General features: G+C 51.5%; 1 protein-coding gene across 2 annotated transcripts in view; it reads left to right on the forward strand.

Moving 5' to 3' along the window:
- Window positions 1–17,088, forward strand: part of AHRR (aryl-hydrocarbon receptor repressor) — a 74,040-nt gene that overhangs the window by 46,418 nt on the left and 10,534 nt on the right. For both annotated transcript variants that reach the window (XM_036848967.1, XM_036848968.1), the window contains exon 5: window positions 10,985–11,074. In XM_036848967.1, coding sequence (XP_036704862.1) covers window positions 10,985–11,074 — 90 coding nt within the window. The remainder of the gene's footprint in view (window positions 1–10,984; window positions 11,075–17,088) is intronic.

Raw genomic sequence — 17,088 nt, forward strand, 5'->3', positions numbered from 1 at the left:
GGGTGGCCAACGGGCAGATGTGCTGACTCGCCGAGGTGAAGGGGTTTCACCCATTCCCACCGCCAGCCTTGGGCCTGTGAAGGTGACCCACGCAGCCTGGACCCAGTGGCACCCACAGACCTCACGGAAATGGCGTGAGAGCGGCCTTGCGTGTCTGGGAGCCCCGCAGACACTCAGCAGGCCATCGACCCATGCCAACCCGTGCTGGCGTGGTTTCTGGAAAAGCCAGCACAATTACCAGGAAGTTCTCAGGAGCCACAAGCGACCCACTGGGAACAAGAGCGGAGACTTTCTCACCTTCAGGCTGTCGCTCTTCTAAAGAAAGAACTAGAATACCCTTCTCCTGGTTGGGAGAAGTCGCCGGGGGGCCCGAGGGTGTCGGCTCCTGGCAGGTCGTGGACGGGGGCTCCCTGCTGTGATTTCTGCCCCTTAGTGCCAGGCGCACAGATGAGGGCCCACGCGTCCTCCAGAAACGCAGGTGTGAAACCCCAGAGCACGTGTGGCCGAATCATAGAGTCGCCCAGCGTAGAAAGTGAGGCACAGTAGGAGTCGGCCGGAAGGGCAGAGCAGAGCCGGCAGGGTGGGAGGGCCGGGTGGCCCAGGAGCAAGGGTCTCGGGGTGGCTGTAAGGGACGGCGGGCTGCACAACCCCCTGGGTCCCCGACTGTTGAAGAATGGCGCTGGCGAGGCTGACGGGCGTATGTCTGGGGATCCGGGGGGGGGCGGCCCCAGGATCCCCAGCTCGACCGCTCCGGGGAGAGTTCCCTGATGTCCTCACGCCGGCACCCACGCTTTTCCGGGGCCTCCACTGAGCCGGCACTGGCCTCTCCGTCTCCCGCTTTGGTCTCTGTGCGCAGAGAAATCACACTTTCTCACCTTCTGTTGTGACCGCTGATACTGCTGTTCCCAAACTTCTCTGATGTGGCTTTTCTTTCAGGGGTTCGACAGACATAAATAAAAGTGTACGAGGTTTCATGGGAGCTGGCCCGCGGGTGGACGCAGCCGGGAAGGACAGCCTGCTCCCCACTCCCCGGCGGCCGCCAGCCCACGCCCTGCCTCGTTCCCGCCGGCCCCCGGCCCCCGCCAGCCAGACCGTACACCAAGCGGCCCGAGGGCAGTGCCACGCCCAGGCTGTGTCCCACCGTGGCCCGCAAGGGCGTGCTTTCTGTCCACTCAGCGGTCTCCCTGGGAGTCAGAAGCCCCCAGCTCCTGGCTCCACCCCTGAAGGCAGTTCAGCTGCCTGGGGCCTGGCTGGGCATGGCCTCTCCGTGGCTTTTAGACCCCCAGAACTCTGCGCTGTGAAACCCCTGACTGTCCACCACAGCTCCCCAGCCATCCACCAGGAGCCCCTGCCCGTGCAGGGCTCACTGGTCAGCGATCGCTGTGGTCACTCAGGCCCTGCTCTGCCCCTTGGCTTGTCCAAGGTCACACAGCTGAAAAGGCAGCACTTGGTTGAGGTGCTTTTGGAATAGCTGCGTCCCCCCAGGGAAGGAAGAGAGATGTCTGCAGTGGCCACGTTCTGTGTCCGGGTCTGGGCTCCACCCCCACCAGCCACAGGGAGGCTGGGAGGGCCCAGGGCCAAGCTCACCCTCCAGGCACCTCCCCCGCCCAGGTGTCTGTGCCACAGCCAAGTCGCTCACCTGGAGAGAAAGACCTGGAGGGCCCTGGGCAGTGGATGGCCAGAGCAGGGGCTGCACTAGCGCGAGGGTCTAGCTCCCAGGGCCTGGGGCTCCGCACCTGCCTCCACCCTTGCGGTCCTGCCCCTGTCAGCCAACTGCATCTTTCGAGAACTGCTTTCAAGTGCCGTAGCCGCTCCGTGGCAGGAGCCCAAGGCCAAGTTTACTGTTTGTGGGATCTATAAACAGCCAGCGATCCGCTCCCAGCAGGAGCGCCTCGCACGCACTCCGGCCCCACTGCGAGGCCCCGCGAGTGATCTGGCTCCAGCAGGGCCGAGCGGCTGCCCGACACGCCCGGTGCCCCTCGCTCGCTCGCGTGACTGGCGGCCCTGGCCTTGCGGTGTTGCTGTGTAACCCTGGCAACGGCTCTCAGGGGAGGGCACAGCTCCCAACTTCCCTTCATTCCAGGGAGGGGCGATGAGAGGGGCCGTTGGAATTGTTCCTTTTTCCCTCTTCTTTTTCCTCTGCCGTGACCTTGACAAGCAATCTTTGAAGTACATGCTGGCTATTTTTTCTGCCTGGGCTGGAAGAGATCAGGATATTCAAGGGTTGGCAAAAGGAAGTTCCGCTTTCTCACCCGTTTGCCTTGATCCCTGAAGAGGGGCTGGGGCAGCGGCGTCGGGGGGCAGAGCGAGTGGCGGGCCCTGCAGTGGCAGGTGCAGGTCCTGTGACTGCTAGTAATTGAATGTGGATGCGGTTGTTTCTCCCCTTAAAAAAGTGCAGCCTTCCGCTTGGGGCCAAATTCTTTTTTCCACTTGGAAAAGTGATCTCATTTTCCATGTACCATGTTTAAAAAAACACAAAAGTCTTGTAGGATTAAAAAGAGAGAGAGAGAAAACAAACAAATGTTTGCGACGCGTATTTGAAAGACGGTCCCACATGTGCAAAAGTATTTGGCGTGATGGTTCTGGACCAGAACGTCAATCTGATATTGAATCCATATGACTCGGCAAACAGCATTTTATGGTCTTTTTTCTTTTTAAAATTTCTGCCTTAGGAGTTAAAATTAAGGTTGTTTTTGGTCGTGACTAATCTCGTAAAATCTTTTTTGAGACGGCATTTTATATACTCAAAGCCTGAACATTTCTTTGGTCTTTGGACTATTATTGGTGGGATGTCATGAGTCTATGTAGCCTCTGAAATGGGAAACGCTGTGCGAGGGCTGGTGGCACAGCCAGCACCCACCTCGCCCCCTCCCGCTGCCAGGGGGCGGGGGGGAATGCACCGAGTCTGCAGCTTGCCCGGGGGAGGGCGCAAGGCCCTCGTGGCCACCACTGCCCAGCCCCATGGGGTGTGTGGGCTCAGCCACCTGGGCCGCATGGCCACTGGCGACAGCGCCTCTCACTGGTCAGTGCTGAGCTGAGGCTGTAAGAAGGATGGATGCCGTCTCCTGGCAGTCCCGAGGTGGACGCAGCACCGCCCACCCTGCTTCTGCCCAGACCCCCGGCAGAGGAGGACTGTGGAGCCCCGAGGGAGGGCGTTGGACCGGCAGCCTGCAGGGCCCCCTCCTGGGACGCTGCTGCCAGCTTCTGATAAGACGCGAGGCCCGTGGAGGCCAGAGCTGGCTTTCCTTGTCGGAGGGTCACAGTCACGGCCGCAATGGGCGGCACCAGCCCCCGGGGTCTCGGCCATCAGACCCCGCTGGGCATGGGCACGGGGCGGGGAGGGAGGCAGGTGCCCATTCAGATCAAATCCCAGCAGCACAGGAACCCCGGGTTTCCCAGGTGAGGCGCTTGAAGCCAGCACAGGAGGGCCAGTGAGAACACAGGCACCACCCTCATTCTAGAAAGACTCCCAGCTCTGAGCGGGCGGCAGGCCCGCCCCATCACACGCCTCCTTGCTCCCAGGCAGTGTTGCAGGGAGAAGGCTGTGGGCTTTCCTCCTTGCTCTAGGCACCTTCCTTCCCGAAGTGTGCTCATGTCTTGTTGGAGCCCCTGTTCGCAGCAGCACCGGCCTCGGGAGCCAGGAGCTGAAAGCAGCCCAGATGCCCATCAGGCGATGATGGGTAAGCAAAGGTGGTCTGTACATGCCATGGAATATTAGTCAGCCTTAAAGAGGAAGGAAATTCTGACACGTTCTCCGACACGGATGCACCTGAGGGTGTGGTGCTAAATAAACAAGCCCGTCACAGAAGGACCCGTCCTGCGCGAGTCCACTTAGGAGGTCCCTGGAGGAGGGAGTAGATGGCGGGGCCGGGCTGGGGTGGGCAGAGTGTCAGTTTGGGAAGATGTGAAAGTTCTGGAGATGGTGGTGACGGCCATACAACAACGTGAATGTGCCACAGAATTGTGCACTTAAAGTGGCTAAAATGGTGAGTTTTCTGTTGCATAGATTTTACCGCAATGTAAGACAACCTGGCGTTGCAAAGTGCAGTGTCTTGGTTGGGGTCAGTGTCTGAGGGGCACAGGAAGCTGAGCCTCAGCGGCCCAGCCTCATCTGAGATTCTGAGACTGACAATGCTTCAGAAAATCCTCCCGACCCGTGGAAGTGGATGCGAAGGTTTTCTGTTTTTAGGTAAAGCATCTCTGAAGTGGCGCAGAAAGTGTGAGAAGCGCTTTCCAGACTTGCCATCTCCGGGCTGGCACAGGACTTGCCATCTCCGGGCTGGCACCCAGTCTGGGTGGGAAGGACCCACAGATGAGGCTCTTCACACCCTGCCTTCGGGGTCTGCTTCGTGTCCTAGCGATTGACCCAAACACTGGGAGGGAAAGAGCCAGTCAACACATAGGAAAATTGGGCCTTTTGTTAACCATAGAACAGCCCAAACGTTTCATAGGTCCCACCCCACGCCCCACCAAGAAACACTGGGTGTCGGCATATTCACAGACTCGTGACTAGCCCACTGGGATAAGATCCAGGCAAACACTGGACTTTCCATCTGTGGCTCAAAGACGTGAGGACAGTGGGACCAAACACTTCTCCCGGGAGCCGCACAGGAATTACAGTGACAAATGACGCAGTCTGTCTGGTTCTGGAGACGTTCCAGTGGACATGGGTGTCACCCAGGGTCGATTTTCAGTTCACTGGTGTTTGGGGTGGGTGAGCGATAACGGGCTTTGTGATGAGATGTGGTCACCAGTGCCACACTGTTTAGGGCAGAGGTGCAGCTGGGGGCTATGTGAGGCTTGGGTTTGTTTCTTGCTCAGAAAACTCAGCACAAAGTCTAAATCCTATTGCTAAGTCACCACCCTGGTGTTTGCACCTCTGTGTCAGAAAGTTGTCCAGAATTTTGAAATAAAGTGAAAAGTTGGGTGGCACCTCCTTTTCAAGTCATGTGGGCACAGGGCTGCTCAGGGATCATCCAGGGGGATTTTAATTTTGCATCTAACGCTGCAATCTTATCCCAGCTGCCTGTGAGCACCTAGTGTCTCAGACACGTCTTAGGCTGGTTTAATATCTCAGTGCTTCCCTCTTTTTTTTAAAATTTTATTTATTAATTTATTAATTTATTTATGACTGTGTTGGGTCTTCGTTTCTGTGCGAGGGCTTTCTCCAGTTGCGGCAAGCGGGGGCCACTCTTCATCACGGTGCGCGGGCCTCTCACTATCGCGGCCTCTCCCGTTGCGGAGCACAGGCTCCAGACGCGTAGGCTCAGTAATTGTGGTTCACGGGCCCAGTCGCTCCGCGGCATGTGGGATCTTCCCAGACCAGGGCTCGAACCCATGTCCCCTGCATTGGCAGGCAGATTCTCAACCACTGCGCCACCAGGGAAGCCCAGTGCTTCCCTCTTGAATAAGATCTTTGTCGAGTGTTTATTGTATGTTTTCCTGAGTGCGGTGATGTTTCTTCTCTGAGTTATACTTTAATGGCTAAGTTGTGGCTTTGTCTCATTTGAGGCTGCAAGTCTGCGTCCCTTTCCAGGGGGTTTCCTCGTGAATTGTGTGTGGTGTGATGTCACTTTGGGCAGAACACACGACCTCCGTTTAAGCCGGACGCCAGTCAGCAGCTCCGTGTCCCCCCTGCCCCCGACACCCAACGACAGAGAATCACACACATCTGAAACAAAAATGCCGTCCTAATGTGAAACGAAGAAGGCAGAAAATCTGGAACAAAATTAACTGAAAGAATGTAGGGAGAAAACAAGGAAGACAAGGCAGAAGCCTGAGCACACGGCAGCCTCCGGGGCCGCGGGTCGGTGGGGCAGGGCTGGACGGCGGAGTCTCCAGCCTTCCGGCTGCAGGAGCTCAGGGGACACTGACCGGGGTCACCGCTGCTCAGACTGTTGCCCCTCTGGTATCTGGTCCACTTGTTTTAAAAGCAAATTTTAGGTAGACCTCTAAGGGACAGAAAATACCATTCCAGAGCCATTCCAGAGCACAGAAAAGGAGGGAAGGGGCAGCTGATTCTGTGCGGTCAGGAACCCTGTACTAAAACCAGGCAGAGACGGCACTCGGGAGAAATTCAGCCCGTGTTACTTGCGAGACTAGATGAAACCATCCTGAGCGCAGCACGGCACACCAAGTCCGTCATCGCCGTGAAGGAGTGAGGCGTGGTGGCTGAGCGCGGATCTGGAATGGCCGATGCTCCCCGACAAGACATCTTGGTCAACTGTAGATGATCACTCAGCCTGTTAAACAGACAGACAAAACCTCAGGGGAGAACCACTTACTGAAAAGCCCGTCTTTGTCTAGTAGTTTGGATGACACCACCTTTCCACCTGTACCTGCACCTGCTCTGGGCTTCCTATCCCAGGCGATGGACGCACTTGTCTAGTCACGCGCCAGCACCCAACTGCTTTAGTTTTGGAGGCCTGATGGTATGTTTTGACAATAAATAACAGTCTTCCCTAACTTTCTTTTTCAGTGTTTTTGTAACAATTAGTGCATGTTTACTTTCCATACTTAGTATCAACTTGCTGGCTCCATAAAAATTTGATATACACTCCACTATATATAAAATAGATAAACCATAAGGGCCTACTGCATAGCACAGGGAACTATACTCAGTATCTTGTAATAACCTATAATGGGAAGGAATCCGAAAAAGAATATATAAAAATATAGTGATTCGGATACATATATATCTGTACACCTGTACTAACACAATATTGTAAATCAACTATAGTTCAATAAAAAAGTTTGATGTAGACAACAGTGCACTCTGCTGATAAATTCACGTAGGAAGAATGGGCATCTTTATGACAGTGAGTCACCCAGTCCGAGAACAAAGGATGTCTTTCCATTTGTTCACATATAATTTTGTGTCTCTTGAGATGTTTTGACGTTTTCTTTGCATCGATTTTGCACATTACTTGTTGAGTTTACAAGTCCTGGGTCTTCTTTGTAAATGGGGTTTTATCCACCATGATGTCCTCTAATATGGTCATTTTTCTCATATGTAAAGGTTATTGAATATATATATATATTTAATTTTATATCCTTGCTGCTTACTGAATTCTTTTATTTGAGTTATTTTATCATTGATTCTCTGGCGTTTTCTGAGTAAACCATGGTATCATCTGCAAATAGCGATCGTTTTACTTTCTCAGTTCTTACACCTCCCATTGATTTCTCTCTTCTAGTTGCAACAGTTAACACCCCCAGATACTACAGGACAGGAGTCAGCAAACTTTTTCTTTAAATGGCCAGATGGTGAAATATTTCAGGCTTTGTGGGCCATATCAGCGGTCCCCAACTTTTTTGGCACCAGCGACCGGTTTCACGAAAGACAGTTTTTCCACGGATGGGGCTGGGGGGATGATTCAGGCGGTAATGCTAGCGATGGGCGGCGATGGGGAGCGCAGATGAAGCTTCCCTCACCTGCCCACTGCGCTCACCTCCTGCTGTGCGGCCTGGGCACTGGGGGCCCCTGGGCCGTATTGTCTCTGTCGTAACTACTCAGCCTTGCTGTTGTAGTGCAAAAGTGGCTCGAGACACTACGTAAATGAACAGGTGTGGCCGTGTTCTAGTAAAATTTCATTTACAAAACCAGTGGCAGGCTATATGTCAGGGGGTGTAGTTTACACACCCCGGTATGGGATGTCATAGGCATCGTTGCCCTGCTTCCAGATCATACTGGAAACACCTAGAATTTTCCCCCATTAAGTTGCTACCTTAGGAATAACATGGACAGACACACACACACATACAACATGCACACACACACGTTACCATGTTAAGATGTATCCACAATTCCTATTTTCTTATGTGTTTTTATCAGGAACGAGTGTTGAATTTTGCTGAAAGCTTTTTGCCATCTATAAAGATAACCATAGGGACTTCCCTGGTGGCCCAGTGGTTAAGAATCTTCCTGCCAATGCAGGGGACACGGGTTCAAGGCCTGGTCCGGGAAGATCCCACATGCCGCGGAACAGCTAAACCCGTGCACCACAACTACTGAGCCTGCGCTCTAGAGCCCGCAGGCCACAGCTACTGAGCCCACGTGCTACAGCTACTGAAACCCGCACACTTAGAGCCCATGCTCTGCAGCAACAAAGACCCAACACAGCCAAAAAAAAAAAAAAAAAAAGATAATCATAGATTTTTCTCCTTAGATCTATAAATGTGGTGTATTATATTAATGAATTTCTTAATATTTCCTAATATCCAACTTTGCATTCCTGGAAGAAATTCACTTGGTCATGATGTATTCTTTTCTTAATGTGAAATTGAAGTCTGTTTGCTAATATTTTATTTAGCATATTTGCACCAATAGTCAAAGTAAGCAATTTTATTTTTATTGTATTTTCCTTATCAGAATCAAGTGTCAGTGTTATACTTCTTAAAAAGAATTAGAAAATTTCCTTCACTTTCTATTTCTGAGACAATTTATGGGGCATTGGTGTTATCTGATTTTTAAAGATTTGGTAGAATTCCTTTTTAAAACCATCTGGGCCTGGTGCATTATCCTGGGTTAGTTCCTTGATAACTTTTTTTCTTCTACAGAAATTGATCTTTTAAGGTTTCTATCTCTAATGGGTCAATTGTGATAAATTAATTTCTTGAGTATCATTTTTATTATTTCCTTACTATCTTTTTAATGTCTGTAGGATCTGTAATGACGTATTCTTTAAAATTCCTGGTGTCAGTAATTTGTATTTTTCTTGATCAATCTTGCTAAGAGTTTATCAATTTTATTAATCTTTTTAAAGAAGCAATTTTTCACTTTGTTGACAATCTTTATCATTTAACTGTTTAAACAATTTTCATTGTTTTTTCTCTTATTTTAAATTTTTCTTTCCCTCTCCTTACATTGTATTTAATTGTCTCTGCTTTCTCTAGTTTCTTGAGGAGGGATTACACACTTTGTTCTTTTGAAACAGTCATCGTAAGCTTACTGGGACTTTATGTTGCCTTTTCTGCTTATATGTAACTTGAAGTTCATCACTTCTCTGTGTTCTCATTATGATGGGGGTGCAGATTTGTGTAGTTTTACCTATTCTTGTTGTTCTCCATCATTTTTTAGAAGTGTGGGGATTTGAATTTAGGTGGCTGCCTAGAAATCTTCAATATCAGTAATTTAAAAGCTCTTGGATATTGATATGTATAAACCCTAATAGAAAAGTCAGCACATGACATGCACGGGCAATTTACCAAAGAAGAAATACAAGTTACCAATGAATGTATGAAATTTTTTCAATCTCATTAATAATCAAAGAAATGAAAATTATAATGATGGTAAGAGAATTTATCACATATAAAATTGGCAAAGATTAGAAAAAAAAAAGAAAAAGGTATCCAGCATGGTCAAGAATTAAGGGAAATGGGTATTATAATACACTGTTGATAGCTACAAACTTCATAAAAGTTAAAGTCTCTATATGTCTGGGGACTTCCCTGGCGGTCCAGTGGTTAGGACTCCTCGCTTCCACTGCAGGGGGCGCAGGTTCAATCCCTGGTCAGGGAACTAAGATCCTGCATGCCGCGCGGCCAAAAAGTTTTTTAAAAAAGAGTCTCTAAATGTCTGTATGTTAAAGATTCAAATTGAAATATTTTGAACTCCACCATCTAGTTGCCTGAACCTCCCTTACCTCCAGCTTCTGTATTGGCCCAGTAGAATCAGACTGTTCCTACCTCATGGAGGTGATGCAGAACTGAAAGAGCTATTCCACATATGGTGCGTGACACTCACCAGGACCTACACAGAGTGTGCTGTCGTTTTCTTTATCAAAATGATGATGATGATGCCAGATAGATAGATAGATACAGATAGGTAGATAGAATGCGCGTTGATCACGCGCTCTAGTGGCCGTGGTCCCTCGTGCATCCTCACTAGTGATGGTTCTGGGAAGCCTGTGCAGGAGGGGCTGGAGGGCCTGCTTTTCGAACAAAGAGAGACTTTAAGTCGAGCCCAACACAGCACATGCCACAACAATTACAGATATAACTGAAATTTAATAATCATAAAAATATTGTGAATAACATACATGAGTAAATTTAAAATCAAGATGCAATGAGTGCATTACTAAAAAATATTTTTAAATGCCATAACTGATATAAGAAAAAAATCCTGAATACACTAACAACCATTAAATAAACTGACATGGTACTAAAATCCACCCCCTTTCACTCACCATCTCTCCCAAAATGCACCCAAACTGGAGGATCTTAGAGGTGAGGTGAACCAGACTTTCAAGGAATATGTCATTCTCATCATAAATAAGTGGGTCCAGAAAATGAAAAAAGAGGGAAGATTAGGTATACTTGACACCAAAATAAAGAGAGAAGCTTATAGGCTGGATTTCCTTAAATATAAATGAATATTTTGTAAGTGAAATGAATCAATTCCAAGAGCATATTAAAAATTATGATCAGATAAGGTTTACCCTACGTAGGCAAGAATGATTTCACCATCAGAAAATCTGTCACTGTAACTCACCACATTAATAGATTAAAGAAAATCTATGTGATGATTTCAGTAGCTATAGAAATAGCACTTGATGGAGCTCAACATTTTTTCATGATAAAAATTCTTAGGAAAATCAGAACATGGTATAGAGGAGGGTGCATGAATGGGGAAATCCACAAGGTGGCATAAAGGTTCCTGTTCTGTTTCAGGTACTGACGTGTCATCTCATAGTGATGGTGTATATTTTATAAAACATAAATTTGATAATCATTAGAAAAAGAAGAACCCTAGTCTTGAGCCTTATAAACCGTGACCAAGTTCCCGTGTCACCTGCTAGCTTGGAACCTTTTGCAAAATGGTCATAAATAAATTAAAAGCGGGCCTTTCTGGAGGTTACGAATACAGACCACAAAATGGGGGAGAAATGGTTGAAAAGCCGAACAGAATCAATGCTTGACTTTTTCATTTTGAATGATTTCACAAATGTATCTTGGAGCCAACTCGATTTTTTATTTTTTCTAGTCCCTCCACGGCTTTGCTCTGGTGGTGAGCGCGGAAGGGATGATATTCTACGCGTCAGCAACGATTGTGGACTATCTGGGCTTCCACCAGGTAAACACAGCTGCTCTATCTGCTGCGGTTCGGTTCTGTTACCTTGAAAGCACGCGTTGTCTTCAAGGTTTAAAATGTCGCTAAAATCAAGCTTCTTTTTTTTTTTTTTTTTTTAAATCATGGAGCTTTTGTCAGATGAGGATTTGCACACCTAGCTTTGTCTAGGGCCCGGGGTCACAGCGAGAGGCATGACAGTGCCCTGGGTGTCCCCCGTCTAAAGGGCAGCGACTTGTGCTGACTGAGGCCTGCCCTCCCGGGCTCCTCGCCGTGAGAGGCTGGTCAGGGCCAGGGCAGTGGACCTGTCCTCATCTGTGCATTGGTGTCTCAAAGCCCAGACACGAGGTACAGTCAGGACGTGGTGTATTCTGGAAACGCTCTTGTTGGTGTACAGATAATTCATCTGGAACGTGGCCCCAGGCCAGCCTAGCTTGGATGATTCCAGACCTTGGGGCACAGCCGGATGGAGTCCCATCCAACACTGGGTCCTAGAAGCGTGGCTCAATGAAAAGTCCCAGGAAAGGAAGAAGGACCTGGCTTGGCCTCTGGGAAGGAAAAGAAGTCTCTCGTGAGAAATCCCAACCCAAAGTCACCAGCCTGGCGGTGCAGCCTCCCGGCTCTGGAACTTCGACGGCCGAGGTCTGAGGACAAGCCGGGCACAAGACTGGCCGCAGCTGCTCTGCCACGGGCCACCCCCAGACGCAGCCCTCCGCAGGGAGCTCACCGGGCAGAGTTATCAACTCGGGGAAGCCGCGGACCAACAGCACTGGCACCCTCCCTGAGGAATTCAAGACAAAAACAGGTGGATTTGAGAGAGGACAAAACAGAACCTGGAAGAACGGAGAATAGTGTGTCTGTCCTCAGGGCCACATCCGGAGGCAGAACATGTGCAGTGATTCGCACGGCTTAATATACAGAATTTACAAACTTACACTAATGTAAGTTTAGTGTAAAGTATCATCGCCTAGTGACACAGGATGAGCGAGAAAGCGGTGCAGGCACAGTGCGCGCGCGGGGAGCAGCGCCCGCGGGGCTGAGCCCGGCGCCCAGGAGGAGCACATTGCGGAGACCACGCCCCCGCCCCACCCCCAGCCCCGCCCCCCGCTGGCTGGGGCGAGGCGGCGGCCCCTGGGGGGTGGAGAGTCCCCCGAGGCACCCACCCGCTGGGACGCTGGCGAGACTGGGGCAGGGGTGCTGGCCTGGAGGCCGTGGACAGCCCCGCGGGGCCGGGGCGCCTCTGCCGGCAGAGGGGAAATACCTGCAGAGCCAAGCGAGGAAGCGGGGAGAGGCCAGACTGGCGTTAACAACGAAAATCTCCCCGGGTGGGCCGAACACCAAGGGGGTGCCCGAAGCCGAGGGCAGCGGAAGCCAAGGTCTGAGAGCCCGGTCCCCGACAGGCTGAGAACTGAGGTCCGCCTGAGCCCCTGAGGCCGATGGGGCCCGTGATCTAATTTCCATGAAAATCCTCGTTTGAATCGTTTTCGATTCCTCCCACGCTCCTTTCCAGGTTGACTTTCCCGCCACCCGGACCCGCACAGAGTGACCGCCAGGCCCTGTCCTGGCCCCGGGACCGTCCGGGCGGCCTCGCGGGCAGCGATCGCGCGGTCACGGCCTGTGGCCCAGCAGCGGGCGGAGGCGCGGCCCCCGCGGGGGGTCGGGGGCGTGGCCTCGGGGAGCCGGCTCCGCCCCTTCGAGTCGGGGTCGCCCGACTTCCTCCTCCGCGCGGTGGGGCTGCGAGGCCGCGACCGGGACCCCCAGGGGGCTGGGGGCGCTCCTGACGCGGGAGCTGGGCCACCCGGTCCACCGCTGTGCAGTCGCTGCGCGGAGGCCGCGCTCGCACGAGGTCGGGGGCCGTGGCCGGGGTGCAGGCTCGGGCTCGGGGTCCCCTGGAGCAGCGGCCCCTCCAGGACGGCTGGTGACTCCGCGAGGCCGTGGGCACGAGGGATTCCAGCCCCAAATAACGAAGTCTTCCACGTGCTCCCCTGGAGGTCGTGTGCGGGATCTGGATCTAGAAAAACGTGCTTTGGTCTGCCTTTTGCGTGCTCAGAATTTCTTTTCGTTCCAATCACTGTCGCCTGAGTTGCTCTGTGAATTCTCCAGACACCCAGAGCCACCTGCCTTTGGCTGTAATTCGAAGGTCTTACCACCGGGTAGGACCTTCGTGGGAAAATCCCTGCAGAGGAGACCTGCCTGATTCCAGGTCTGAACTTGCTAATTGGCTCTTTTGTTTTCTTGGAACTTGGTTATTTCCGCTGAAGCGTTAGAAGTGAAAACAAAAAAAAGTTTTGCCTTTTATTATAAAGAAATTGTTTCCAAATGCCATTAGATCAGGCCGTGCCTCTAGTTTATGCAAAATATTTCATGAACATGTTAGAATAGCTTTGTGCTGTTGTAAGCTTCTTGTGCAAAACGCCTTACAAAAAGTCAGGAACCAGGTATTTCCTGTCACAACCTGAGTGCAGCGTTTCAGTATCCTGCACTTCAGCACTCTTTGAGATGAATGGATAGGCTTTCGATGTATATTTTAGTTGCTGTTGCCGTTTGCTGCTTCAAGATGTTGTCCGTTCTCTCGGAGGTCAGCGGTCGGGGCAGCTTGTCCCCGTGTGAACCGGGGCAGATGTGAGGGCCTGTGGAAGGAAGCAGTTAGGAATCCACAGGCATGGAGAGTGGATATGTGACCTCTCTGCACAGAAAGTAGAGATGGTTACTGCTGGAACGAGCCGTTTGTGAAAACGGTTGTATCAATACTTTTATCCTCAGCTCCGCAAAGGGTGGTTTAGAGGCAGGATGAAGACCGCCTGACCCAACCAAAGCAGGGCCTGTTTTGTGCTGTTTGATCATTGTTACCTACTCTCTCCCCTCCTTCTCACGTTTCCCACCATTGATTTTTCTTGACCTCGTTTGTAGGAATCAGACCCTAGGAGATTAGGAAAGACGAAGGGCAGCCACGCTGATTGCTACCAACTTGGTTTCCCCACCCCAGGTAACTGGTCTTCAAATTCACCTTAGTCAGCGATGTCTCCTCCAAGTCAACCTGCCTCCTGTGCCCGTTAAGCCACAGACCCACACCTTGCGTCCCATTCGTGAATCATCTGAGGTGTGTGGAGACGGCAAACGGGGCAGCAGGGAGGCCCTGGGGTTCTGCGAAGCTTGGGGTCACCTGTTAAAACTCACCAGAGAACAACCTGGATCACAGTGCCTGTATATCAGTTTATGGTGAGAAGTATCCAACACTCAGAGGTCAGCACAATTTTTTTCCTTTAATCAAAACCATGGAGGGGAAAATGCCATCCATCAAAGCAGGATGGAAAAACACCAAATTCCTAGTAATGAGTCAAGCAAATGATATGCAGTATCTCCACACAGAAAATATAAAACATTATTTAAAGAAATTAAAGAAGATCCAGATAAATGGAAGGATATGCCACATCCTGGACTGCAGGACTCGATATCATTATCATAAAAACATCAGATCAAGTTATAGAGTAACATTAATCAATAACACTGCCGTAAAAACTGGGCAGCTTCTCTGGGAGGAAACTGACGAGCTAATTGGGAATGCAGAGGACTGAGCAACCCCATCCGCGGGGCGGTGGGGGATGTGACGTTCCCTGGGGCATACAATCCCGGGGGCGAGGCTGCCTGTCGAGCCCAGTGGCTGAGATGTGTGGGGTCGGCGGAAGATGAACAGGTGGACGCACAGGACAGAGCGGAGGTTCAGAGCAGCCGCGGGTTTACGGTGAAGCTGGTGCTGCCGAGAGGTGGGCGGGCGCTGGTCTCGTCAGTAAACGGTGCTTCGTGAACTGGATCCACATGAAAAAAATGAGTCTTGACTCCTACCTCACACCATGCACAGTCAATATCGGGTGGGTGGTGGAAGCTTCTAGAAGATAACAGGGCAGAGTCAGGAGGTATATGAGGACAGAGTACATAGACAGGACAAAAACTCTAAAACCCTCTCCATGAGGAGAGACTGATGAATCAGGCTGTGTCAGACCCATTAAGAGAGCAGCAGGGCAGGCCAGGGAGTGGAGAAGATTTTTGCCAAGGAATCCACTCGAGAAAGGACTCCTGTCCAGAAGGATGAAGAGCACTGACAAAGCAGCAAGACAGCTCAATGGAAATTCATGAAAAAGACAGAAGCGGGCAACACACACACACACACACACACACACTCACATCTAAAAACCAATAAACATGTGAGAAGATGTTCAATTTCATTAGTCTTCATGACGTGCTAATTAAAGCCATCAAAAGAAACCATGATGCATCCACCACCGTAGCTCAAAAAAAAAAAAAAAAGTGTTGAAAATACCAAAGGTTGGCCAGAACATAAAGCAACTGGACTTTCACACACTGCCACAACGGAAGTGTGCATTCGTATGCTCACTTTGGATGGCTGTTTGGCCTTTTCCACTGAAGCTGAGGCTCTGCTCACTCCATGACCCAGTCATTCCACTCCTGGGTGTGCGTCCAACAGAAACGCCCTCGAAGACACAGCAGCAGCCTCTGTAACAGGCTCAGACGGGAAATAACTCAGAGGGCCCAGCAGTGAGTGGATTAGTCAGTCGTGGTATGTTCCTACAGTGGAGTACCACACGATGGTGGGGCTGAAACACTGCCGTCACACGCACCAGGGGACCTGTCACAACTGTGATGTGACACAGAGGTCACAGCGCTCCATTTGCATCCAGTATCAGCCGGCAGTGCGGGGTTCTGCGCCACGACCGCCTCTGGGGAGGGTGGAGGGAAGGGGTTCTGAGATGCTGTAGGGGTCCTGATTCCTGACCGGGTGGTGAAGCTGCGTATTTATGATTTGGGCACTTTTCAGACTATGCGTTATGCCTGAATCACAAAAGCGCATTAGGAAAGCATCGCTATGGGATGTGCCCTTGTAACCATAGAGCTACCAGGTGAGGTGGGAGCCTCCGGTGAGAGGGAGCCTCCAGGTGAGGTGGGAGCTGCCGGTGGGTGAGAACCAGAGGGTGCGGCAGGTGCCACCAGGCCTCAGCAGGAGGGAAAGTCAGGTGTGCCCACGTCCACCATGAGTTGGTCCCCTGTCACGCCAGACTCCCTGACCCTGGACAGCACTGACCAAGGACCACAGTCACTTCTGACCTCAGGGTCCTCCTCTTTCTGTGAAAACAGTGTCCTGGGCTTGGGGGGCGCACAGGTGAGAGAGCCCAGCCTTCGACTTACGAGCATACTCATTTTCTACCTCCCGAGGCTGCCCGTTAGATGTTCGGGGCCACGGCTACAGGAGGGGCCTGTGGAGAGGTGGTGCACCTCGTCCGCTCTGGGTGGGGCCACCTGTTACCTTCTAAGGAGGTAACGTCACTTGTGAAGTCTTGATCCTTCAGGAACTCTTCCTCCATCTAGTTGGTATAGTGATCCAGTTGAGACGTGATTGAAACTCAGAAATGGACCAGTTGAAGAGGTCACAGACAGCACCTGGCGGGCTGGGGTCCCAGGCGGGTAATGCGTGATGCCCTTCAGTTAAGAGAGGGTAGCGGGGAGACGTGCTCCAGGCTCGTCATCTATCGACACTCTGCGGACGTTTTTGCCGACAACAGCAACCGTCGAGTCTAATGAAGCCAGTCTTCGTGGCCCGTGACAGTGGCCTTTGTGCCCCAGACCGCAGTTTCCCAGAGTGGACCTGTGGGTCGGCCTCTGCGTTCGGGGCCCGAGCAGGTGGGAGGACCCAGGACCAGAGAGAGGGCTGTGGACTGGTGGGTCCTTGCAGCGTCCTGCCGGGGGTGGTGGTCAGGCCTGGAGGTGCTGGCCCGGCCCGCATCTCACCTGGTGGCCCCCAGCTCACTTCACAGGGATGCTTTCCTAATTCACTTTTGTGATTCAAGTAAACCAGATAGGCTGGAAAGTGACCAAACATAAACGCACAGCTTGATGAGGTTGGAGTCAACTTGGAAAAGTGGGTATCTTGACCCCAAGTGCCGTTTGGTCTCTGAGTCCCCGACCTGCCCCTGAAGGCACCGCCCGGCCTGGGGGGCACCCGCAGT

This window comes from Balaenoptera musculus, chromosome 3 (genome assembly GCF_009873245.2).
Source record: "Balaenoptera musculus isolate JJ_BM4_2016_0621 chromosome 3, mBalMus1.pri.v3, whole genome shotgun sequence".
NCBI classification, from domain to species: Eukaryota; Metazoa; Chordata; class Mammalia; order Artiodactyla; family Balaenopteridae; genus Balaenoptera; species Balaenoptera musculus.